We start from the raw sequence: 26,938 nt of genomic DNA, 5'->3' as shown, positions 1-26,938 counted from the left end.
TTTTTTAATTTACAAATGCGAATATATTTTCACTTCTTATATACAACGTTTGGGGATAACCTTTCTAACTGTCAACAGGAGCAACACTGGTTTTTGAACACTTTATTCATAGATGTTTTGCATTGCATTTTCAGAGAGACAAACTGAGCTGTGTGACATCCCATCCGCAAAATACACTGTTTTATTTTATTTTGTTGTTGTTATTATTTTGTTTAAAGAGAGATTTACTCATATTGCATTGCAAGGTTCGCAAAATTGTTTGTGAAAGTTCCACCGGTTTTAATAAGTTAGAAAGCTTGTTTTCAGCAACTATTTCAATCGCAGTTTGCACTCGAACAAGCTTCCTCCAGCCTTTTTTCCGTGTGATTTGGTGTACTCATGGATCTTTGACGGACAATTTAGCGTTGTTTGTTGTATTCTTAATAAGCTGATCACAATGCTAATCAATCATTATCCTAATAAGAAAAATGTTGAGTTTAGTCTAATTTAGTTCTCCGACGATAGCGATGATCGGAGAAGGCGCTCAAAGTCTACTAGTCTGCTGCTGCTTCTGCCGTGGGCATTCAAGTCTCCGGTTTCCCCGTCCCAGTCACGGCCGAGGCGGGGTGTGTAGACTTCGTTACCTGTTCGATTTTGGAAGGCAAATCACGTTAGTCAATTCGAAATGGCACAGTTTTCAAGAGAGAGAAAAATATTCAGAATGAAAAACCAGCTCATTCTTTGCGGGGAATGGATTCCCTTTCCCCTCACATGCACAGTCCGTTGCGTCAAAATGCCCATTTACATCCCATCCAGTAACATGTAGATTGTTTCTCATTGCACAGTTGGAAGATGATAAAAAAAAAAACGGAAAAGTGTAAATCGTCATTCAACACTGAACAATTAATCACCTGTGTTTACAATTGTTCACCTTTGATCTCGGTGGATGCCGCGTTGGCACGTTTACCTAGCCTGGGGCCGAACCACATGCCACTGTTGGCACCGGAATTGCCAGCACGTTTCTGCTGCACCGTCTTGGGCCAGTAGTAGTAGCGGGCGGGGTTGGCTCCGGCACGTCCTACCCGCGGGAACGGAACCAATCCCTGCCGTTTCGATTCCCGGATGGGATAGTCTTCTGAAATGATCGCACAAGTACTTGAGTATCGGTGCTCAAGATAATCTAATTGAATCGGTACCATAATCATCTGCCAGTTCCAGTGGTAGCGAGGCGGCGGCGGCTGCTGCATCACCCCATTCCAGCAGGTCCGGATCGGAACGGCCGACCCGCGGAAAGGCAAACAATCCCACCGTCGGTCCTCGCTTGTGCCGCACTTCGCTTACGCTGTCCATATCGGCTGCTGCACCCGGTCGACGTCAATGGAAAGAAAACAATGGCCACAGAAATGATTAAAATCAACTCATCTCCTAGTAGCTACAGTTATCCCCCGAAGAACACGGTACCGACTGAGTAGAGTCATTGCGGAGAAATAGTCCCTCAGTGGGTAACGCGTTTTCCGGAGGGAAGCAGTAGTAGGTATCTTAGCTGGTCGATGCCGGGAGCGTTCGTTCTGTCTGCCCGCCAGCATCTTAACGTTTAGACAGATGAGAACATATAAATGATAAATTATAACGACTTTATGGCGTTGTCGTTGCTGTTGTTGCGAATGAAGGTGGTGTTATTTTTATGTTGCTGTTGGCTATTTTTCGTCCAACCAGTAAGAATGCAAAATAACGGCAATCTTGCAATCCCTCCCACACTATCTACCGTAATCATAATCTTCATGGTGGTTTCAATTAGGGGAACAAAAAAAATCTGTGTTTTATTCTGCCGAGCCTCGGAGGCTTTAGAGTGTGCTAATGGTGCTTTAATTATCGTTTTGCTTGCAGCAATGTGAGAGCTTATTACTCTCTTTTACGGGTATTGTCCTGGTTGCAATTTGCAGTTCATTTGCAATTTACCGTGGTTGTTTATAGCAATGATGAAAATATTTGTTTCATTTCATGTAAAATCTACAATACAGGGGAATTTCGTCCGGGTGATCATCCTGTGGTTCCGTGGGAAGATGTTTCGGTCACAACTCCAAATACATTCCAAAAACGCATCAACAAGTAATCGTGGAAAAAAATCATGCGTAGTTAATCATGTTATAAATGTGGAAAAACTCAGGCGTCCACCTCTTAGTTCGCCTTTTTGTCCACCTAAAATATTCATAAGTATTACAAGCAATTAAGAGTTAGTGAACAATCAACAAAGCATACTATTACACTAGCAACCCCGAAATCAGATGCTATCATAATTTTCAGCAATGTCAGGAATGCTCACGAACCCCCAACATTTGCCAGAAAACTTACTAATAACTCAAGGTAGCTTCCAAATAAGCTTCAAAATTGCATTTTTTTATCAAATTTTAAATTCAGTCCTCTATATCCTAGTCTAGATGAGGAGGATGATTGATTTGTTTAGCTGTATTTTACTGGTAATAGTTAAATCGTTTTTCAGTCGACATAGAATTCCACACTTCTTGACAATTTTCTTGATGACATTGTCAATGTGAGAGTTGAACATAAGTTTGTCATCAATAATCACGCCAAGATATTTAATCTCCCGAACGCGATCAATACTTGTATTCAATTTCAACTGCTTATACTTCAACCATCTACTTAGAGAACGCAAATCTTCATTCAAGTGTAAACGGCTTCATCTAACTCCTTAGGTGCAATGAATAACACAGTATCATCTGCAAAAAATTTAATGTCGCAAAACCGTAAAACACGTCACAAGTTATTAATATACATAATAAATAAAAGGGGCCCTAATACACTTCCCTGGGGCACTCCAAGGTTATTCCCCACGGGACTGGACGCATAATCATTAAAAGCAGTCAGTTGAGTTCTGTCAGATAAATAGCTTTCAAACCATTTATATGCAGTACTCTTAATTCCAAAGCGCTTGATTGATCTCAACAATAAGGGCCTAGAAACTGTTTCAAAAGCGCGTTTAAGATCCAAAAAATAGCAACAATCGTATCTTTACACTCCAAGTTATTTTTCCACTTCGCTAATACCAAATTCAACGCGGTTTCACAAGAATGACCTTCCCGATATCCCAATTGTTCTGGTATCAACAAACTATTACTATTTAAATACTCCAACAGCTGGCCTTTATCTACAAGTTCTAAAATTTTCTCTAATGTGTGCAACATGTTGATGGGAAGAAACTCTTCGGCTTTAATCACTGGGAGACTGATACAAAACACCGTAATTACCCATCTTCTGGCCACGTACAACTACGTCTTTGTCGACTATACTGGGGTGCAAATCAAAAAATATGTGTGGTGAAGTAGTGTTAGGTTTTGAACGCTTGTAACTTTGTCATTTATAGATGAAATTAAAATCCAAATACTCCAATCGATAGGATATTACATTACAAATCTGGTGACATAAATATTTTTCTATTTTTTTTTTTTGTAATAAAACTTTTGAAAAATGTACAAATGATAATTTTATCACTGTTTCTATGAAATAAGCATTTTTCCCAAACCCAGACATCATAATCGAGTACCACTAGGTTGCACATCGTTCTGAAATGATATAAAACAGTACTGCTGTCACGCTTCTGCTCATCCATTATTCTTGGCTCGACTGTCGAGCTGTTCAATCCGTATTTTCGCTCGAGTTCTCGATTCAATTTTGTTTCGTTTTGTGCTGTCGCGTTGCGCCGTGGAAGTGTCGCCACCTTCTCGAGTTCTGGCAAGTTTAATTGAACTTGCAAACACGAAACAAATGGTGCGTAAACGTGCCAATGAGTCAGCAGCGGGTCCTTCAAAGAAGGTGCTAATCAAGCCCAGCGCGTCGCAGGATGACGCCGGAAAACGAGTACTGCAAGCCAACCAGTATGCAGTACTCCCGGAAGAAAATGGCGATGGTGACGCCGTTCCCATCGTAAGAAGAGAGCGGATTCCACCGCTTTTCACGCCGATGAAGGATGTTGCCAAGCTGGGTGCCGAACTGGCAAAACACAAGCTGCTGCCTCGCTTTAAGCAGCATCAGTACCAAAATCATGTGCTCCAGCCTGGAGGAGTACAAACAAATAGGATGTTCCCTGAAGGACAACAACGTGGACTTCTTCACGCATGATCTGCCATCGAGCAAACCACTGAAGGTGGTTTTGCGTGGATTACCGTCGTTCGAGGCGACTGCGGTGAAATCCGAGCTGGGCTCAAGCCTGATGCAGTGTACCCGATCGTTCGCCTCCTGTACTCACGGAAGTCCAGTACCCAGCTCTCCAGCCCCGTCGACATGTTCCAAACCTAGCCTCGCTTCCGCTCAACAACCAACAAGCCAATCCTGCGAGTATCCAAATGGTTCCCAGCAGTCGGACAGTTCAGCATCGTCTCACTGCTGCTGCGGCCCAGCCAATTCCAGGTTCATCCACCGCCCCTGGTTTATCATACGCTGGTGCTGTCTCAGGTGAATCTGTCGACGATTCTCCGTTCACCTCGGAGGAACTTGTGACGCTCGTGGCCGAGGTCATCATCATCATGCGTACCTGCAAGACTCGATCTGAACACTTGCCTTGTCACTCGTCACCAAGTATGGACCGTGAAGCTATAAAAATTGCAAATTGGAACGCTTGCTCACTGACGAACAAGCATAGAGAGCTACTCGATTTCCTCAACACCAAGGAGGTCGACATTGCTATCATCACCGAGACGCATCTGAAGCCCGAACTGAACGTATTCCTTCCCGACTTCCGGCTCGTCAGACTTGATCGCACCTGCTCTGGAGGTGGAGGAGTGGCCATCGCTGCAAGACGGAACATCAGTTGCCGGCTGCTACCAAACTTCCAGCTGAAAACAATTGAAGCCATCGGAGTGGAGGTGAGCACATCACTTGGCCCAATCACCATCATCGCGGCCTACTGCCCCATGCAAACCAATATCAGGGACGGGTCGTCAGTGGCCCTCCGGAAAGACATCATCAAACTCACCCGGAGAAGCGGGAACTTTATCATCGCTAGCGATCTGAACGCAAAACACCAAGCTTGGGGCAACGGTCGGAGCAATGAAGGACAATGGCGACCTGCAAGAGGGCCACTATACCATCTTTGCCCCGGACTCTCCCACCCGGTTGAGCCGGTCTGGGGCCCATGCGACCATTGACATCTTCGTAAGCAACATGGGACACAACATATCGCAACCTGTGGCATTCCAGGAGCTGAGCTCGGACCACTACCCGGTGGTGGCCGAAGTTGGATCCTCGGTAAATCGATTCGAAGCTTCCCGGCGCAACTACCATCGAGTCAACTGGGCGCAATATCAACACTGCGTCGACACAACCATCGACTACGATGTCCAACCGGGGACGTCGGTAGATGTTGACCGGTGTCTACAAACCATTGAGGAGGCGATTTCCTGGGCCAGGGAACAACACGTGCCAGTATCCAGACAGGTGAGTAACACTCTGAACCTTGACAGCCCTACCAAAGATCTCATTTGACTCCGTAACACCATTCGTAGGCAGTACCAGCGTACTGGCCTGCCTAACTTGAAGACCAATTGTAATCGATTAACAAAGATCATTCAGGCCAGGTTGGTGGATCTCAGAAATAACGAATTTGCTAGTAAGATCCGCTCTCTCCCAGATTGTGCTAAGCCATTCTGGAAACTTACAAAAATTCTTAAAAACAAGCCTAAGCCCATTCCACCACTGACCCCAATGGATCGTCCCGGCAACTCAGTGGTTCATCTGATAACTCCTGAAGAGAAGGCTGCCGCGATAGGTCAACACTTCGTCAGCTCCCATAATCTCGAACAAAACATCGTCAGCCCTCATGAATATGAGGTTGCTGAAAAGGCAACCAATCTTCTTCAGATTCCTAACATTTTTCCAGAGGAATCCGAGATTACGGTTGACGAACTGTTGGCCTATATCAAATCATCTAAAAACATGAAGGCCCCAGGTTTCGACAACATCCTGAATCTGGAACTCAAACACTTGAGTTCCAGATTCTACAACCATCTGGCACTGATTTTTAATCAGTGCCTCAGACTTGGCTACTGCCCCTCGTGTTGGATGTCAGCAAAAGTCATACCCATCCGGAAACCTGGGAAGGATCCGTCCTCTCCTTCAAGTTATCGACCAATCAGCCTTCTCTCAGGGTTATCAAAACTGTTCCGGCTCCTAACATCTGCCGATGAAAACAACTTGTTTGGTTTTCGGAAAGGTCGTTCGACCGTCCACCAGCTGACTCGAGTGACAAACATTCTCAGACTGAACAAGTCTGTTTCGAAAACATCTGCCATGGCGTTGTTGGACGTTGAAAAAGCGTTTGACAATGTCTGGAATGATGGCCTGGTGTTCAAATTGGAGCAGTACGGTCTTCCAATCTTCCTAGCGAAGATCATAAACAACTATCTATCAGACAGGACGTTCCGAGTCTCTCTGAATGGCATCACATCGGATGCTTACAACATCGGTGCCGGGGTTCCACAAGGAAGCATCCTTGGCCCCATCCTATTCAACCTGTTCACCTCCGATATGCCGGCTCTCCCTGATGGTGGATCGTTGTCTCTGTTCGCAGATGACACATCCATCGTCTACAAGGGTAGGGTCATCGGAGCTCTGACTGTCAATCTTCAGAGAGGCCTGGACGTCCTGTCTGAATATTTCAACAGCTGGATGATCCGTATCAACGCGGCAAAGACCCAGGTCATTATCTTTCCACACTCTAAATCTCCCAGACTTGTTCCGTCGGAGAATAACAAGATCTGCCTGAACGGCACAGTGGTGGAATGGTCCAAAGAGGTCGTGTACCTTGGGCTAACACTAGACAGCAAGCTTCTTTTCAGGGAGCACGTTGACAAAACGAAAACCAAGTGCAACATCTTGATAAGATCGTTGTATCCACTTATCAACAGGAAGTCAACCCTGTCCCTGAAAAATAAGCTTGCTGTCTACAAACAAATCATCCTTCCTGTAATAGAATACGGGATGCCAATCTGGGAGAGTTGCGCAAAATGCCATCTCCTTAAACTCCAAAGGATCCAAAACAAGATCCTTAGGATGGTCCTAAACAGTCCCCCGCGGACTAGAAATTCTGAGATCCACTTCCTGGCTGGAATTCAAACATTAGAAGAACGGAGAGTATTCATCCTTGAAAGGTTCAGAGACACCTGTCTGAGATCAAATCATCAGATCATACGTGATCTAGCACGTTAGGTTAAGTTATACTCGTAGCTAGGTAGGTTATCACTTTTTTCAATTCAAACAAAACACACCTCCAAAGGGGTATTCTGTAAACTAGTTGAAAAATGCAAATATTAAATTAGAATATCAAATTAAACAAAGATGAAGAGCAGGTAGGCTAATCAATTAAAATGATAAATCAATGCACTACCATAATCAACAGAAATATACATAATTTTACTACTACTACTACTACTACTACGATCGCTCTCTTGTAGTTTGTGAGCTGAAGCTATACCAACTTGTTTTTATTTCATCTGGAGACTGATAGTGTTAAGTGTAATTAACAGGATATAATAGTGGCGACGGGTTGAAAACCTATGAAAATTTGGTGTTGCATGAAAATAGCAGTGGTTTTTCACATCGGAGGTAGCGTGCATTTTTGGCTGTGAGTGAAAATTACCCATGAGCTTGGAAGAAATATTAAGGGCTACGGAAGTTAAACTCTTTTCATTGAGCTACACGGTATTTAAAGGTAGTAGCTGAAATTCGGAAAAGAACGTGGAAATTTCACAGTGCACGTCGTAAGTAAAAATGGTTCTCGGAAGCAACAGGAACAAAAAGAAGAAGCGCGCAGCGGGCAAGGTGGATCGACCAAGTTGAAGGCGACCTGCGGACCCTTCGCAGACTACGAGGCTGGCGACATGTGGCCATGGATCGAGTAAAGTGGAGACACCAAGGCCCTAGTCTGGTTGCTAAGGCAAGTGTCCCTGCAGCCATGTATAGACGTTCCAGCTATTTTCAACATAGTTTCTTTAAACAAGCTATTGTCTCATTAGAATTGTTCGTTATTTATCAGTTCTGATAGCGATTGTAAGAATGAGGATGATGTATAGACCAAGATTCAAAGAGCCAGTTGCACTTATCGATAAATTGATACAAAAATTAGGGAAATATTGTCAAAAACATTGATGGCATAGAGTTAAACTGTCACTATTATTGTCAATCTTCATATATTGAAGAAATTGAAATTCAATAAGATTATTGTGAATATATTGACATGTGTAACATTCACATTAGATGCTTAGCCCAAGGTTATGCGAAATACTCAGTTTATGCACGGATGCAAGCTATTTCTTAGCAACCTAAATTTGAGTAGGATAGACTCATATACGACTGCTTTCTAACACGCCAATGGGTCTGGGTTCAATCCCCAGCCGAGGTCGGTGGGATTTTTCTGAGGCATGAAAATCTCTGGTCACGTCTTCCTTCGGAAGGGAAGTAAAGCCGTTGGTCCCGGCCCATGTGTGTTGTGAATGGGTGCGATATCCTACGCAGGTGTGGAAGCTGCCTTCCTGCACATTCGATTGCCATCAATGGATATGGCAATCGATGTCCGTCGGTGATTGGCACTAGATTGCGGAACAGAGACCGACGTTAAATAAAGGAAAACAGACTCATATACATGTGGGGCCTCATAGCCTAGTCAGTAAAGGCACGGTATTACCAAGCCGGAGGCGGCGGGTTCGATTTCCCGGTCCGGTCGAGGGAATCTTTCAGGTTGGAAATTTTCTCGACTTCCCTGGGCATAGAGTATCATTGTGCTTGCCACACAATATACGAATTCATGCGTTGGTATTGGCATCGAAAGCTCTCAATTAAGAACTGTGGAAGTGCATTTAGAACACTAAGTTGAGAGCACGCAATAAGCTAATATGCGCTAAGCAATAAGCTCGAAATGCGAAGAAGAAGAAGAAGAAGAAGAAGAAGAAGAAGAAGACTCATATACACTAAAATTGAGTAAACAAAGTTGGGACTGACAAGATGACGAATGAACAACATCGACCTGAATCTGAATGTTAATTTGTTATCTTGTCACTTACAATCTTGTATCAACAATTGAAATAGGCGGAACAACCAAACCTAAACAATGGCTTTAAACACAAAATTCTCGAGAATCAAAACCCTCCCACGTAAACTAACAAGGCCATTCGATAAAGGGCGTTTGCTCTATCAGATGATGGTGTTAGATTGCTTGGATGTGCTTTGATTCTCGAGGATTTGCATTGTTTACGTTTGGTTGTTCCGCTTATTTCAATTGTTGGTCTAGATCAAACCTACTACTTCTAGAATGAGTAAAATTTTCGTAAATTTTCCTAAATCTCCAGCAGTTTATTGAGGTTTTAGAACATGGGGATAATTTATTCATCGCTGGCTGAGTTGCTGCACTTTTTGCGATTAAGAATAAACTGAACTATAATTTGGGTTGATCTCATCGGCCGCGCACAAATCTGCGTTGTTGCGTATTGCGTTGCGTGTGTAACGGAGTAATTCGTAGATTGCATACTGGCAACTGTCATGTATCAACTTTAACGTTCTTATTCTGATTGCTTAAGCTGATACTCTAAGGAAGCCTTAGCGTGAAACTTCAACGGCACAAATGTCAGCTTCCACTAAACATACAAATTTGAAATTGCTTCTCTCTGTTTGTAGTAGCACAGCAAACAAGTGAATAGTTCTCCAATCAAAGTTCAGAACAAGAAAAGCGTGACAATTACCATTGCTGGCCACGCCCATCTTCTTCGTTACAGGGGAAAGGGAGGATGTTGTTGATTTAACATCTACTTAACGGGAGGCCAGCGACTCACCGACGCCCCCATAGATGCTACTGTGCTGTACCCAAGTTGTCTAGAACATCTCTCACCGTAAAACATATTAAATTATATTTACATTTGCCTAAACAGCCGGGATGAATCACCAATTCAGATAAAGTAGAGAAGGTAGGTCAGTTACGAACGAATAGTATTGCAAAAGTGCATACGGTATGTTTTGCTGACTTTCCTCTTTTACCTACTGGCGGTCGTTCGTTCCACGGCGAGTAAAGAATCATATTTCAAAACAACGTTGCGTACCGAAGGTAGTTTATTATTATCGTTTAATATTATCAAATATTGTCCCCGCCGTCCCAGGCGTTTCTATCCATCATAGAGAATCGATTTTGTAAAATTGCAAACATCATCATTAATTAGCTATAAAGAGTATCTGAACAATGAATTAAACAGAGTCTTTCGACAACCATCGAGGCGTCTTTCAATGTGCTCCGAAAGGACACCACATTCCGAAACCTCAAAGATTCCCAGTGCTCTGGCCCGGACTCGTTTCGGCACCCAGATACCACTTACTCAATGACAACCAAGTCCGTTAAAATTATGCAAACCGGACATAGTTTATGGCGACCGTTTGGCCAGTTGTGTGAAAATTTTTCCCAACTGTGAACCTGAGTAGCCCGCGAGTCAGACCGCGTACAAAGTCAAAAAAGTGCCGCGTAAAAGTATATGTGAATTTCGATCATCGTGCGACGAATGGAAGCAAGCGCAAATAAACTGGAAGTGCTACGAACAGTAATCGGTGTGATTGAAGAAAAGCAAATTTAACAGTTTGTCGAACACAGTGCAAAGAAGAAACATGGATTTTTACGCTACCAAAGTGACAGTGGTGTGTGCCAATACAGGGGCCATAGTCACCTACTACACACTAGAGTATGTGCAAAACTACACGGCGAATGAGAACGACTCAAATTTGAGTTTAGTTCACTCATAATCGCCAAAAGTGCAGAAACTCAGCGATGAGTTAATTTGCCTCATGTTTTCCCAGGTTTTTCCAGGATTTTCCAGGGAAAAATTCCCGAATTTGAGAAAAGTAAAGATTGGATTCACTCAGTCTATTGGTACTACTCCGAGACTTAATAAATTTTTTTGTCAATTTCCTCATTTTCCGGCAGATTTTTTAGGTTTTCCACAGGAAACCATGAGACAAATTTAACTCATCGCTGCGTTCCTGCACTTTTGGCGATTATGAGTGAACTAAACTCAAATTTGAGTCGTTCTCATTCGCCGTGTAATGATAGAAGAAAATCGGCTGAGAGAAATTCACCACGAATAAAGAACTAGAGAAACCAACTTTTTTTTGCGTGTGTGACATAACAACAATGTGTAAACTGTAAGCCCTGCGAAGAAAAGTGCACGAGTGAAATCTTAAAGAACATTTCAAATTTCCTGCAAGCACGTGAGTGAAAAACTAAAACTTTCAAAATGGGCAATGAAGAGTCCAAGTCTAGCGTTCACCACGATGGTGACATGCAAATAAAAATAATAAATAAGCAAACCGAACATTCTACTGCGCTAGAGTACCACGAGTTGCTACTATGGTACATACTAGCCATAGTTCTAATAAATCTGTCTATAACGCTAATAACAGAAGCGCGTCGTTACTTCAACAAACAGGCGCTGAAGAAAGCGAAATCACTAGTGGCAACCAATTCAGATAAAGTAGAGAAGGTAGGTCAGTTACGAACGAAATCTGGTAGAAGATGGGTCAGGATTCGCTTAAGCAGGCGATGCGACCATAGTAATTGTTTTGTTCTCGAGGAGATTGGGAGTAAACCCACGATCTTCTACTCAGCAAGCAAAAGCGGCAGCTAGCCGAGCTCCTAAATTTACATTGCAATCCTGTTTAAAATAACATTAATTGTCTCACCCGAATGATCCAATTTACTCCAGCCATATGTGATAAAAAACTCTAATGCACTTTGGGGGGCCACTTGGCCAGTTTCCTCATCGGCCGTGCACAAATTTAAAGGGACAAACTCTAACTTGGGATGCATTGAAAAGTATGAAAACTCTTGGCACAACACAATACAAATGTGTACGATTTCTTCTTCAGATGATAACGCCCAAACTAAACATTAAGCCTTCCCCTAAAAAAAAGATTTTACTTGGCCTAAGGATAAGTGAACCATTACCAAGTGGAGGTAACAGCAATGACGGGAACACTGCATGCAATTTTTCAGAGAGTGGCGTACAGTTTGTGAAATAACTGGACTGAAGAAGGAGTTGCTGGAAAGAATCTGCACTATTCTTGACGTAATCAACAGTAAGCGCGAAATAAACGGTGAAGCATTTCGTGCCTATCGTGGTATCCCCTCTCTCCAACACTGCACACGGTAGTGCGATTGTCAAACACTCTATTGTTCCAGTGGGGATGTTGAGTGAAGAAGCTTTAGATACACGCAACAAATCCATAAGGAAATTCCGTGAGTTCCGTTCTCGCAAATTCAGCCGAAGTGCCAACATCGAGGATGTATTTAATCGATTGTTACTTACATCTCTTCTTTTCTTTTCTTTATTTAACGTCGGTCTCTGTTCCGCAATCTAGTGCCAATCACCGACGGACGTCGATTGCCATTCATTGACGGCAATAGAATGTGTAGGAAGGCAGCTTCCACACCTGCGTAGGATATCGCACGTATTCAACACACATAGGCCGAGACCAAAGGCATTACTTCCCTTCCGAACGAAGACGTGACCAGAGATTTCCCAGGTGCAGGTATTGAAAGTCTGCAGGGGCTGTGCACTAATTGCGTGAGACATTTTAGTGATTTTCCAGCTCCAACTAATTTAAAATTAATGCACACCCATAACCAAAACTATGGGAGTTTATAGAATGGAACACTGTCAAACGTCTATTGACTGAATGTGTATTCCATCGAAGTAGCGACAAATTAAAGCAACTTAGAGATATTAGCGACCAAGCAGAGAATATCAGCAGAGCCGCTGTGAAAAAAAAGTCTGTGAAAAAAATAAAAGTGTGTGAATTCACAGACATGTTTGTAAATCTGGCATCTCTGAATACGCTGGTGAAATGTAGTCCTTTTCCATCTGTTCCACTGAGAGGCGAAGAGGGGAGAAAAGCTATTTAACCAGCAGCTGTCAAACATCGTAAAGAACGCTTTTCATATACAAGAAGACCGCCATTACCGAACATACGGTACATGCATCCTATGAAGTAATGTCATTCTTATGTTGACTACATTTCTCATGGTGACATAGGAAAGGTGGGAGCATATAGGAAAGCAAGAGCTTTCGTGTTTTGATGTCCCTCAATTGAGCTTTTAAATCGAACACATTATCTCAAGAGCAAATTTTCATTATGTCGTAAGTAACATTCGCACCAATCCGAGAAAAATAAAGTTTTGTTTTGATGACCGAAAAGTTATTCCTATTTCCAAGTAAACACATATAATCTCATAGTTGTAGCAATGTTTAACATATTTAGCAGGGTTTTAATCATACAAATGCTAATCGCTAGCTTTCATGCTAAAAAATACTGGTTTTTGAGTCAAAAGTTATTATACGTCGTTTGGTGGCCCCTATTGTTACTTAAGTCAAAGTGTATTTACCAGGATATTCGGGAGAATTATCAATTACGTCTCCTTACGTGCAGCCCATTCATCATTTTAGGACGACCGAAATCATCTTAGCAACAAACAGTTCGATTTATTCACTTTAATAATGAGAAAGCGAAACGACGAACGTACACTTTTCACGGGTTTCTCAGCGCTGTTACTTAAGTCAAACGGCATCTCCATAGAAATTGGGTGACTTAAGTAACATCGAAAACTACTTTGATCGGAAGGTGATTACGTCAAAAAGCAATTTGACTTTTAAATAAATTTAAAAATGGGATTTGATCCTATATTCGGACAGTATATAGTGTAATAGCAGGAGAATCGATTGACACTGATAGCTCGACTTTGTTTACCTTTGTTACATTCGACGTAATGAAAATTTGCTCTTGATCTGTTCATTCAAATAAAATGTGTATGAGCTTTTACTCACGAGGAATTAGCAGTTGAAGTTGACACTGACCTTGTATGAAAGCTTCTGTCAAACACTGTTATTAATCTACACTGAACGAAAACATCCGCAATACTTCGAATGATTATTGCATTGGTCGAGCCCTTTAGCAATATGCTTTCGAATTTTGGATGATTGCCTTATGGTTGAATTCGTCATCAGCTGACGAGCATCCATATGACTGTCCTTTAAATAAAGGATGATAAGACACATTCATTCAAAGTTTAAATCAGATCGAAACAAATTCACAAAAATAGCTCCGAAAATTCCCAAGAATTCACTTGTACGAAAACAAGGAAACGTTCCGTTGTTGTTTTAACCGACAAAGTAAAAATAATTCAGGATGCAGAACAAGGGATGTCCATAAAATCAAAAATGCTTAAATACAACATAAAATCACGAGCGACAGTTACAAACAATGTCGAATATTGCGGAAGCTCAAGGAAATATTGGTAAGTGCATTCATGTCAAACTCTAAACAATTTCTCACGTGTCAATCGGTTTACAGCTAATCGAAAGCGTTTCAAGAAGCCTCGATATCCAGCGGTAGACGAGGCGTTATACGTTTGGTTCCTGCAAAAACGGCAGCTAAACGTTCCTGTAAGCCACGGAATGCTTCAAGTACAGGCTCAGAAGTTATATTCACAGATTGGAGAAGGTGAATAAGGTAGCCGTGGGTATGTTGAGAAATTTATCAAAAGGCATGATATTCTCCTTCTTAAGATAACAGGGGAAAACTGTTCAGCAACCTTGCCGTTATCGACCAATATGTTGTAGATTTCTCGCAAGAAATGCGTTGTCGTAACTTGCAACCATATCAAATTTTCAACGCTGATGAAAGTCGCTTATATTTCAAAGCAATCTCATCGACAACATACGTCGACCGGAGTTCTGCCAGTGCTCCTGGTAGAAAAGTCAATAAGGAGCGCATAACTTTTATGCCCTGTTCAAACGTGGACGGTTCTTTGAAGCTTCCACTCATGTTAATTGGAAAATACAAAAATCCTCGACCACTGAAGAACCTAAAGGATCTTCCTGTCTACAAAAGAGCATCAAAAAATGCGTGGATGACGAGGGAGTTGAGCAATTCGTCCCGCTAGTTACTGGTTTTTTAAAAGGACTAGGCCATCCTGTGAAAGCTGTTCTCGTATTGAATAACTGTTCGCCTCATTATAGTACAGAGGAATTACAGACCGAAGAAGCAGCTCTTGCGTTTATATGCAAACATAATTAGATTTTGGTTTCTGAGGTTACCATTGAACTTGGTGCTTTCATGATGTTCTCTGAAATCTCGGCATTCTTCTTTCCTGTTACGTAAAATAAGGCCATGCATTTGACATTAATTTCAAATATCATCAAGCTTAATACCTGGCGGTTCAACACAAGATGCTGCGGCAAACATCAGTTCCTTTGGAGAAAAATGCTCCCGCAATTCACGCACCCTATTTGTGCTCGACTATGAGAACGTTTTCTTGGGGCGACCCTTGGCGTACTCGAGACGTTCAGCGTCTCAAAAATTAGTTTTCCCTTCAACCAGTTCGAACAGAGTTTTTCAAATATTCCCCAATGACGGCTGCTTTTCCTCCACCAATTGGGTTCTTTAAGGGTATTGAGGTAAATGCATATTCGTAATCTGCATTAAAAATGGAACCCAAACCCAAAATATCATCGATTTTGGTACACTGGAACTATTTAAAATAAGTACGATTACATTTGCAAAAATCACCTCAGTGTCACTTTGTATGGGAGCGAGCTGTCAGTTTGTTAGTTTAGTGTCAAACAGTGAAGTTGCTATTTTGCTTTAAATCTTGATTTAAAAATCGAGATGAAAGTGTGCGGGTTCGAAAAAAATATCGCTGTATTAGAAAACGAAGCTCTTTTAGATGATACATAAAAACCGATATATTTTTCAAAATTAAAGAACCCAATTGTTGAACTTTGCAATGATATCTTTTTTTTTCGCTTCCGTGATATTCAACACACTACTAGATATTTTTTTTTGGACATGATCCAACATCTCGGTTACAACTTTCATTAAAAGGTAAACCAGCAATGAATATTTCTGTAAATACTTATGACTAATAAAAGTCCTACGATACTTGTGAAAATACACTTACTTTCCGTTATCTTCAAACCCTTAAGCTTCAGCGCGTGCAGTTTTCTTGTAAAATACTGAATAATAATACTGTCAAATACTGAATAATGAAAACTTCGACTGATTCACAACTGGCGAAACTAGAGAGTAGCGATAATACAAGGTAGGATACTAGAGATTCGATTGAAATTCGCTTCGTCAGATTATTTTCGGTTAACGATCCACGGTATTGAAGGTCTTGAATAGTTCTGATCATAATGTCAGTTTTGATACTCTCTGAACCAACTAAATCCAAATGCATAGATAACTTCGTTCAAATATTGTGAGAGATACTTCATGCTGATGGTTAATATTGACGTATGAACTACGTCTTTGTGGAATAAACTGGGGTGCAAATCGACAAAATAGTGTGACGAAATAGTGTCAGGTTTTGAACGCTTATAACTTGCCCAAGTATGAATGGATTTCGAATCTTATTACACCACTTGATTAAAATTTGATGTAAGATTTGTTTGGTGTAAATATTATAGTTGTTTATCAATAGTAAACTATTAAAAATTGATCAAACATTTTTTAACATAATCAACCATTCAGTGCTCGCTTGCTCTCGCACTTGCTATGACCATCAGGCAGATAGCCGATAGTGAGGTTATAAAAGAGCGCAACTGTAATGTTTTGTGTTAGTTCATCTGCGGATGTATTAACGCAAGAGAAAGTCAGTGAAGCGAATCGATCAAAGGAGATCGAGCCTTTTAAAATGTTCATCGAGATTTGGCTTATAAATAGTTTTTACACGCCCGTTCAAAGTTACCCAAAAATGTGTAGAATAGGATGAATTATTTTCGGAGTAAACAAAGGGAATCCAAAAATAGGTAAAAGCTTTACCAACAATAAGATAAAAACTTACTGAAAATTAATTAATGTGTCGAATTTTTTGCGTGTTAACTAAACAGAAGTTTGATGTCTTGGCCAAAGTTGTTCAGATGGATAAAGCGTATTGGATGGTGGAATGCTCAGTTCATAACTCGCTTACCAGGTAGCGAGAGTGTGCCATTTGATCTCTAATTACTTGCTTAACATGACATCCCGATTTGATAGAAGGTTGGTGTCTTCGGAAAAGTTGTGCAGGTGTACAATACCTATTAGATGCAAACATGTTATATGTTATATGATGATGCACTGCAATGTTTATAATACTGGAATACTGGAATGCATTTTAACTTACGATTGATTTTTTTTTATTATTTGTTTTCCGTCGATCTTGATTTCCGTACCAATGAGTACCAATGCTACCGACACCACGAAGGCAGCTCCTGTGCCTGGACCCTACATATCGACCTATTAACTCATGGACCGAGGACCAACGGCTTTACTTCCCTTCCGAAGGAAGCCGTGATCATGAATTTTATGCCTCAGAGCCCCCCCCCCCCCCCGGGTGAGAGGCATTCACGCTTACCACCAGTCTTGTAAGTGGTCACCGTAGTCGACGTATATTCTGTGATAATCGACTGCCTTTGCTTCCGACACTTGCAAAACAAGCTATCAAATTACAGTACAAAACTAAAATGTCATATGACAGGCTCTGTCATACGACACTGTTGCCGAAGACCGTCACGAATGTATGTATTTTAGTTTCTCTCATAATAAGAGCTGCTGATGTTGTGCTTGTGTGAATTCTGAAAATAGCAACCTACGATGTCCTAGTAATAACATTTTTGATCAGAAATGGTTTAATTTACACCAATTTGAGGAATTAGAACGAAATCACACATGTCATATGATAGTTATTTGAAGATTTTCTTTTTGCTCGAATGTTATTCTACCGTTTGTGATGTGTGAGGAAGACGACGTTAGAGCATGAGTGTACGAATACAAACGGACTGTCGTGCACGACAACAAAGTGAGTGTCGTAAAAAACGTCAACAGTTTCAACCCCTGCTTACCACTACACCACTGCACAGTGGTTTGAATGCTCAATATCACGAACTTTTTTATTTGCGCCTTCAATGTCGGTTTTTTCACTATGGTGTCTTTAAAAGAGTTTTTGCATAAAATAAGGCGCAAAGACTAGTGATAGGTTTTAGTTCGGAACTCCACCACAGGCGGCGCTGCAAAATCTAACTTTTTACATTTACAAGATAGGTATGTGGTGTCTTCAGCAAAGTTGTAGATAATTTTACTACAAAAATCTTTGCTGAACACCCAAATCATCTATATTCCTTAGTTTTTGAGATACGTAGCGTTTAATATGACTGTTCAACAAAATTTAATTTTTTTCACTTTTTATAACATATTTAAAAAACTATAGGTTTTAGAAGACTATAATGTTCAACAAATATATGTATTTTATCACAATACAAAACTTTGTTAAAGACGTCCAAAAGGTATAGATTACACAGACTGAGTTATTCACAACTTTAGTAATTTTTTTTACATATTTTTTGCCCTCACAGACAAAAATCCGGCAAAATCTGGCAGGTGAATCTTGAATAGGATGAAAGCTTGTTCAAAAGTGATCTCAAATTCCATTGAAACATTTGTCCCTTTTAGTATCCTCGTTGATTATTTTGCATTTCAAAAAGGTCTTGACCACGGACATCAGAGTAATTGCCATAATCATAAATCACAGTAGTCTACTTGAAGGTAATATATAATTTTCAGTTAGCTATTATTATATTATAATTAAATGATTTAACGTATTACGTTATACATCATTGTATGCATGTACATATATATAAATATATCAAAAATATTAACAAAGGTTACACAATATTGTTATCAAAAACATTTTCATCTTTCTCTTCCACATCAAGCATGTATTTCGCATCGCTACAGAGGTAATTATTCGGCTTGTCTCGAGATGCTCTAAAGTTGCTGATGAGAGGATCAGAAAATGTTCCCATTTGATTCCAATTTGATCGGCACAATGGATGTAATAAACTTATTTGCATCGGATTTAGTTCCGTCATCATCGTCAAGTGCTTGCTTGTGTTCACTTGATCCAGTTGTGCCATCAAATCCCCACTTAATCATCATTTTCTCCAATTCGTCATCACTAAACTTTTCCAGCGTGGACGCATTTGCATCAACAATCCTCATTGTCGTGTGCTCCAAGAGATCCTTTAGTTTCACTTCTGCAGACGTTTCCGAAACTACTAACCCTGTATTGGGATAACAGCACTTTTTAGTTTGCAGCACTTTGTAGTAGGACGGATACAAAGGCACATTCCGATCCAGAGCTCCATTACGAAGCTTTTCGTATTGGTCTTTCGATAAATTAAGATCCAATATTAACGCAAGAGCTTCCGTCTCCGAATAGGGTACAAAGCCATTTTTGGATGATTGCATAGCCGAACCCATTTTCACGACTCTTGTCGGAGTTGTTTGCGTTGCCTGTTTTACAATGAACGCTGTATCTTCTTTACCATCCTCACGTAATTTCATTTGGGTTGCAAATGCAAGTTCATCTGTTGGGTAGTTAGACCGCATTGCAGACGTCTTGCGTCTCTTAACAACCTCCAAAGATTTTCTTCCACGACGGGAAGATCCAGAAGTACAAGGGAAACGATCAACAGCTTTCTGTAGTAGTTTGAAGGGGCTATCGAAATAACCACGACTGCTTTCAAGCATAGTCCGGTTGTGGGTTTCCCACAGTTTTTTTTTTTTTATATTTGCATGTCGCCTTCACAAAATGGTTGATTTCAGCTGCCACTTGGGTCCAGAGAAGTTTTTGACTGTTACGGCATTGATTATGTTTCAATGCCGTAACAGTCAAAAAGTTCTCTCGACACAACGTCTGATTTATCAATGTCGTTTCCCTTAAATTCTTTCCACAGTTTAAAAAGCTTTCGCCTGTCGATTTCAACTGAAATTTTATTTGATAACTTATAATTTAAACTATTTTTGAAATTGTCACAAACAAATAACTTTCATAGATAACTCATTTATATCATGAATTGGAAATTAACACTGAATACCTTATTAACTAGGGGAATTTACGTATTCTCGGCAATCTAAGCAGCTTATGGACTTCTATTAGCATTTCCTCAGTGTCACGCACACATATGACGTGTTTGTTTGTTTACATTTATCTGCTGCTAGATACTCTATTCATTTCAATCGACATAACTGTCCAAAACGGTTTGAAAGCGTTTTTAAGGCGCTCCAAACTTCTCAGGTTAGTGTGACTATTGTCGGCAGCCTCTTTTACTTCGGCAACCTTTCCGTTTAAACTGTGTGTTAACCAGTTGTTCTATTATCGGCAACTCGAAATCAGCCGCATTTTCATGTGCTTATGTTTCATTTGAAGAAACACCTGACATAACAGGTTTTATCAGTCGTGAAAATGTATTAGGATTGAACCTGAAAGACTAAGAAATCGTTTAAATACATTCAGCGAAGTGTTTTAGCGAATTTTTTTTTACAGCGAAATTAACGTTTAAATTGTGGTTGCCGAAAATAGTCGATGGCTGCCGAAGCCATCATTTACCCTACATGGTTGTACTTACTTTCATTGTTGAAAGACATGCTTTTCTCACTTTTGGGATCTGCTACGGAAATGTTGAAAAAATAACCTTCACATTTTCTAAGGAATATGCGTTTAATGCTGCAAAACCGATCAATGCGTGATCAAACTTTGTTATATTATCACTGAGCCTACTTTGATTCAGTATTTGACAAATGCGCGCTGACACTGAACTACGGAACGACTTTTTAAAAATACAAAACAATCAACGAGGATACTAAAAGGGACAAATGTTTCAATGGAATTTGAGATCACTTTTGAACAAGCTTTCATCCTATTCAAGATTCACCTGCCGGATTTTGCCGGATTTTTGTCTGTGAGGGCACAAAATATGTAAAAAAAATTACTAAAGTAGTGAATAACTCAGTCTGTGTAATCTATACCTTTTGGACGTCTTTAACAAAGTTTTGTATTGTGATAAAATACATATATTTGTTGAACATTATAGTCTTCTAAAACCTATAGTTTTTTTAAATATGTTATAAAAAGTGAAAAAAATTAAATTTTGTTGAACAGTCATATTAAACGCTACGTATCTCAAAAACTAAGGAATATAGATGATTTGGGTGGTGAGCAAAGATTTTTGTAGTAAAATTATCTACAACTTTGCTCAAGACACCACATACCTATCTTGTAAATGTAAAAAGTTAGATTTTGCAGCGCCGCCTGTGGTGGAGTTCCGAACTAAAACCTATCACTAGTCTTTGCGCCTTATTTTATGCAAAAACTCTTTTAAAGACACCATAGTGAAAAAACCGACATTGAAGGCGCAAATAAAAAAGTTCGTGATATTGAGCATTCAAACCACTGTGCACTGGCGTCGCTAACGATAAGTTTTAATTATTATTCATTTACAGATCGTTTAGTGTGCATGTTTGGTTGGAACCTTATCTCAAATGGGATAGGATCTAAATATTGAGTTCTAAAAATATAGTCTTCATTCTAGGATATTGAGTGTCACCTAATTTCAAATATTTGAAAACTGAATTGCAACATTGTTCATTTGGGAATTAAGTTTATGTGTTATTAATCTAGTGAATATTATTGAACGGAGCAACAACAATCATCGTGTAGTCCTACGTCAATAATGCGGTTCTGCGCTGTACACAAACCCTATCGTTTTAATGCCTTCGATAATGTCAATAACATAATATGACACACATCTATTAAAATTAGCAGAATCATAATATTGTAGTGTGATATTTATGTGTCAAGCTGTGTGGTTTTCTACAAAAATAACATTTTAACAAAAGAGATAAATAAACTTTGAAATTGAAGGAAGTTAGCTCAGAAACGAGCCAATTTTAAGTAAAATTGAGCTAAAAACCATGATTTTAAATTAGCTGTCCTGGAATGAAAAATATTTTCCCCTCTGATATTTTTACATGAAAATATTCATCAAAGAACGTACATTTTTATAACGTCATTAGTTTAAAAAACTGGTTGCCCCAATTTGCAAATTATCCACCAGAAAATCGTATGTTTTGAACACATAAACGCTCTTAACATGTTGCATTTGTGAGGTAGCGTGTTGAAGTATTCTAAAAAGTTGCTTGTTTTGATAAATGAAAAAACTCCTTATATCATAGTATGCCATGCAAAAATCAAATAAAAAAGTTATGGTTGAAAAAACGATTTGAAGGGACCTTCCTTAAAAATACTTCATACCTCAATGAAAACGACGATTTAAACCATTGATGTTTTCATCAAAGTTTGTGGAAATGATAAGATCTACAACTTTGTGCATCTGAACTTGTCTGAAGACACCAACTTGATTAAACTGCATCTTTATGCACTTTTTTAGTTTTTACCTGAAAACACCCTCCTAGACCACTGTGCATTGTGCATTTTAGATAAAGCCATTTTAGGAAACTTTGTCCAAGACGCCAATTTTCTATCTCTCAGGTGGACAAAATCATAGGGTGAAAATGGAGTACAAACGTTTCCCATACGTTTTCCCATACAAATTTTAAAATTCTCCCACATATCGAGATTATAACCGAATTCGTACAATCTTTGCCCAGTTGGGGACCAGAATAAGCGTTGAAAGAGCAGTGGGTAAACCACTCTAATTTTTAATTCTTCGAAAAATGGTCATGAAAACAGCAAAATGTAACAAAACATTGAGGTACTTTAAAAAAAAAATAATTCTATATCCCCTTGGATCCCCCTATGAATTGCATATGGAATAGTAGAGTATAAGATGCTGAACAAAATAACTTAGCTGCTAATACTTGCTAACCTGCAAGATACACCCCCTTACAGATATCGTTAAAAAATATAAAAAGGGACTTAAATCCTTAAAACAAAGAGATAGCAATTTGTTTTTTGTACCGAAAATGTGCAGTGTAAGAGCATTTACAACATTGTACAACATTAAAAAAAACTGTAATATTCAAACTAAAAAGTCATGGTAAAAGACGGTTTTTAAGGGGGTACTTCAGTTTGAACTCCATTTTCACTCTATAACTTCGTCCACTTGAGGGATGGAAAATTTACGTCTTCGACAAAGTTTCTTAAAATGACTTCATCTACAATGTTTTCATAGATGATCATCAATTTTCACAAGACTTTTTCTTAGTGTATACTCCCCTTAAGCAAAAAACATTCACCACAACAATAAAGTATTTAGAAATTTAAGAAACATTCCAACATCAAAATGCTACACTCAATAGTTTCGTCGCAAATGGCCATGTCTCTCTTTTTTTGATTTCGTCCCACTGTGCGCTGGCCCGGATTCTAGGTGAACTAGACTTTAAATATCGAGTCACAGCTGTTGGCTCTAGACAGCTCCCACTTTACTCGATTCTTTTGAGGACTAAAAATGCGGCCTTTCATTTTCATTTCACGCCGGTTGTCCATTTTGAAAAGCAAAGGCTTCATGGGATTTGAAACCACGGCTTCCAGCGTAATCTTACCCCGATCATTGCTAATTTATGATAATCGTTTACTGCTAGTATAAGTCATATGAGTGAATCAATTTCTGTTCAGTTGGACTAGTTGAAGAAATTTTTAAATCAATATTATCTTTAATAATGTCTGAATGGATCACACCCCGAAACTCTGGCCGCATTTTGGCAAATCACAGTTGTTGGCTTCCAGTGAGCGATTATCAGAACACAACCACCAATTGGTAAACTCATGTTATCTTCAAATTTTTAGTAAACCTTCACTCTAGGCTTTGTAGAACGCATTTTACTAACTCCTGGGTTTCACTTTAGGGATTGAGACGTAATTATTCCGGGACAGTTTAACGCGGGCAACCGCAACACGATATTATTTCGGGTTGTATACTATAGCTTCCTTAATTAGAATCGAATTAATTAAACTGGTGGACAGACGCTTCTTCCTCGTTCTAAATATAACGTACACTTCAACTCTATAAATATTCTTCGGTCAGAATATTTGGGTTAACAGATAATGAGGAAAAATGTACTTCTTTTCAAAACAGATGTTTTTAGGGACATTTGACCCTTTTCTAACTGGACGCGACATTCGATATTTTACAAGGAAAGACTCCCAGGAACGTTCTTGTCTTGTCAAATAAAAATTTGCGATCATCACTAACAATTCCACCACAATTGACACCTAATCACGCAGTATCTTAACCAGATTTAAATTCATTACCACACCTTTCCGTTGGGTGATTTCCGTCGTAACATATTCCACTCACCATCCGCGCGGCAGAATCTAACCGTCGAAAGCACGACCAACATCAGCGAGACGTAGGCGAGCGTTTTGAACTGTGTCACTTGCTGCATTCTGCTGTTTCTGTTCTAATCCTTTGCAAGCCTTGAACTCTTCTCAACCAATCTGCCGTTTGCACACTACTACCGTTCACCGTTCAAATTATTCCCTTAAAATGGCCCTTTGGAAGTGGCCAATCGACTTGCCGGACTGCGAATAGTGGTTTCCCTCAAGATCCCGGCCGCTTTTATACAAAACCGGAATCGCATCTGTGATCCTTGGCGGAGATAGGTGCTGAAGTTGCTTCTGCTCTGCCGTGACGAGCGCATGTCTGTTGCTTTCACTGTAGCACCTTCGGTGGTGGTCAGCAGCTCCCACGTTTCCTTGTGTTGCCTCGGTGGGTGGTTTGCGGGGGGGGGTGGTTTGCGTTTCGTGTTTAGGAAGGGCAGTAGGCAAAACGATGGAAAAAAGAAAACTCCTCTGAAATCTCGGTAACAGCAACGAGCCAACAGGTGATGAGGCGATTCGGTGACGTTGATGATGCTAATAATGATACTTGCTGTTTTCGAAATGGGTCCTTTTGTAGGTAAATTGTGTAAATGGGGGATCAGTGGGATAGGTGTGGTGGGAAACTAGGAACAATACGAAATCCTGCGATTAAATAATGGTTTCTCGAGGGAATTGAGAGTTGATTCTATATAGGAAGTTGATTGATCCAAAATGAAAAGAAAAATAATCAATTGATAATATTTATAAACAACAATTGCTGATTTTAAATGGCTTTGAGTCAAAAATAGTGGAGCAGTTCCATGACAACTTTTTTTAAACTCTTTATTAATTCTAAATTTAAAATAAATTACATTTAATTTTAATCTAGGTGCTGCAGCTACTACAGTAACTTACCAGCCTTAATTCGTATGATATATACTTATGTATGATTTGTCATCAAAATCTTTTTAAAAAAGGTTTCACTATGTCCTAAAGGACATAATGTACATCAAATGTTTCATCACTTTTTCAATCTAAGAAAAGATTTCATCACTTTTTCATTCTAGCAAAAAGGTTTCACAAACATACTAACGTTATCTCACTATGTCTTGCCACTGGCTCTAACTAAACTCAACTGACTACTCCTAATTGAATAATATTTCCTTCAACCTGTCGATGGCTTGCGATCTGCTGCGTCAGGAGTCCAAGTCCAATCCAGGTTGTCATCGTCAGCGATGTTCCGTCCGGCGTGTGTCGTGTTGAGTCAGAAGAACCGCATCCGTTCTGCTGTTGCTCAACGAGTGTCGGGTTGCAGCTGGTTGTCGTTGGAATTCGGTAGATAATGCTGGGGTTGCATCTATGCCATGATCGGCTGATCATAGGTAGAGCATCGGTATGTCCATATCTATATATCTTAGTATTTATACATTGTTCCTGTCTTGTCAATTCAGTATTTTAAACAGGTTTCCCAAATCTGCATGTTAGTATAAAAATTGACATCTTAAAACTGAAAACTAAAACTAAAACTTATCTAAGTATAAAGGAAATTGAGGATTGCAACGATTTTTGCCTGAAATTATTAATTATTTTGCAGGACTTTGTTCTAAAGTCTCAACATTCGAAATTCTATGAAACTCGGTAGCACAAACTTCAACATTTTCTTCAGAACTTTGTTCTGAATTCTTTGGATCGAAGTGTGCTGTGCTCGTGAACGGACGCGATTTTTGTGTCCTCCCGTCATTTTTTCAATTTTGTTCAATGTTAAATTTTTCTACATGTTGACTCGAGTGATTTTCAACTACGGACTTGCAGTGGCAACGGGTCGGATGCGCGGTTTACCGAGTGTTGAAATAATGAAATTCCGAAAACGCGTTCCACTGGTCAGCCGGCAGCAAGAAAGAAGCACTAGCAGCAGATGCACCACCGGATGAAAAACTGCAGCAGGAATCAGAGGACAAACGCTGGAGGAGCACGAGGATACTTCCAGCTTCCCGTCGGCGCAATGGAGCTCCCTTGAACGGCGAATAGATCCGGATCAAGCAGGAAGAAGAGAAGTCTTTTACCCACGGCCACGGAAACGATGCAAATAGTGTTTGTAGTGTGTTGATGTATCTGTGTGCAATGTGAACATCATCAACACATCTCAAGCTGCCTTTAGCAGTGGCGTCGCCCTAACCTCAATCTACCTGTTCAACAACTCTCAAAACGTAAAGAAACAAAACAATATTGGTTCCAATGGATATAAATCAATGAAACTAGAATATCTGATTCGTTTATTTTTAAGGTTCAATCGCGTTAGCTTTACGGAGCCGAACAATAAACTAGAATATCCTATGCCTTTTGAAACTGATTTGAATGTGAATATGACCCTAAATAACGTTTTCAAAGTTGTTGAACAGGTAAAAAGTGAGGTTACGCGACGCCACTGGCCTTTAGGTTCAATTGGATAAACTTGGTGAGTTCGTTCCTTTTTGTTCATTTTATATTTTACATCCAGTAACGCTGGTAGATCACCTTTTCGTGTTGTGTTACTGGAACAAGAATTTCACCGAACTCTAGTCCTGAACAGGAGGGGAACAGGAGTTTTCAGTGAGCAGGGGAACACACTTTAGACCTTGTTATTTTTAATGCCTTGTTAATAGTGACAAGACTCGAGTGTGTAGTTGTTGGTGCTGCCATGGTGATTGTATTCGGTGAGCTTGTTCCAGTTAAAAACAACCCGTTTGTTTCCTGCCGGGATAACCACAATCGCGCGTTGAGTCTTATGGGGGGTAAAGACAT

The 26,938-nt window shown here is 40.0% G+C and overlaps 1 protein-coding gene across 2 annotated transcripts; it reads right to left on the bottom strand.

The window, feature by feature from the left end:
* On the bottom strand, positions 1-24,362 carry LOC135700146 (cardio acceleratory peptide 2b-like). 2 transcript variants are annotated; one of them, XM_065220566.1, is made up of 4 exons: positions 24,156-24,362; positions 1,176-1,337; positions 911-1,114; positions 1-623 (listed from the first exon to the last, which is right to left on the bottom strand). In XM_065220566.1, exons 1-4 carry the CDS (start codon positions 24,241-24,243, stop codon positions 487-489), a joined length of 591 nt encoding a protein of 196 aa, XP_065076638.1. In that variant the 5' UTR covers positions 24,244-24,362; the 3' UTR covers positions 1-486. The 2 variants fall into 2 exon arrangements, with proteins under 2 accessions (XP_065076638.1, XP_065076637.1); XM_065220565.1 differs by having other exon boundaries at positions 496-623; positions 891-1,114.
* Positions 24,363-26,938: the final 2,576 nt, after the last annotated feature.

This window comes from Ochlerotatus camptorhynchus, unplaced genomic scaffold (genome assembly GCF_037179485.1).
Source record: "Ochlerotatus camptorhynchus isolate MF236.1 unplaced genomic scaffold, CSIRO-AGI_Acam_v1.1 ptg000129l, whole genome shotgun sequence".
Classification (NCBI taxonomy): Eukaryota; Metazoa; Arthropoda; class Insecta; order Diptera; family Culicidae; genus Ochlerotatus; species Ochlerotatus camptorhynchus.
Note: the sequence above shows the minus strand (reverse complement) of the source record. Positions and strands in the feature narration are given on the sequence as shown.

Excerpts from the sequence above, each read along its gene's own strand:
- LOC135700146 (XM_065220566.1), bottom strand. The coding sequence starts at position 24,243 with ATGCAGCAAGTGACACAGTTCAAAACGCTCGCCTACGTCTCGCTGATG. Across the intron at positions 1,115-1,175 it reads GGAACTGGCAGATGATTATG|AAGACTATCCCATCCGGGAA; the intron begins GTACCGATTCAA and ends CGATCATTTCAG. Across the intron at positions 624-910 it reads GGCATCCACCGAGATCAAAG|GTAACGAAGTCTACACACCC; the intron begins GTGAACAATTGT and ends AAAATCGAACAG.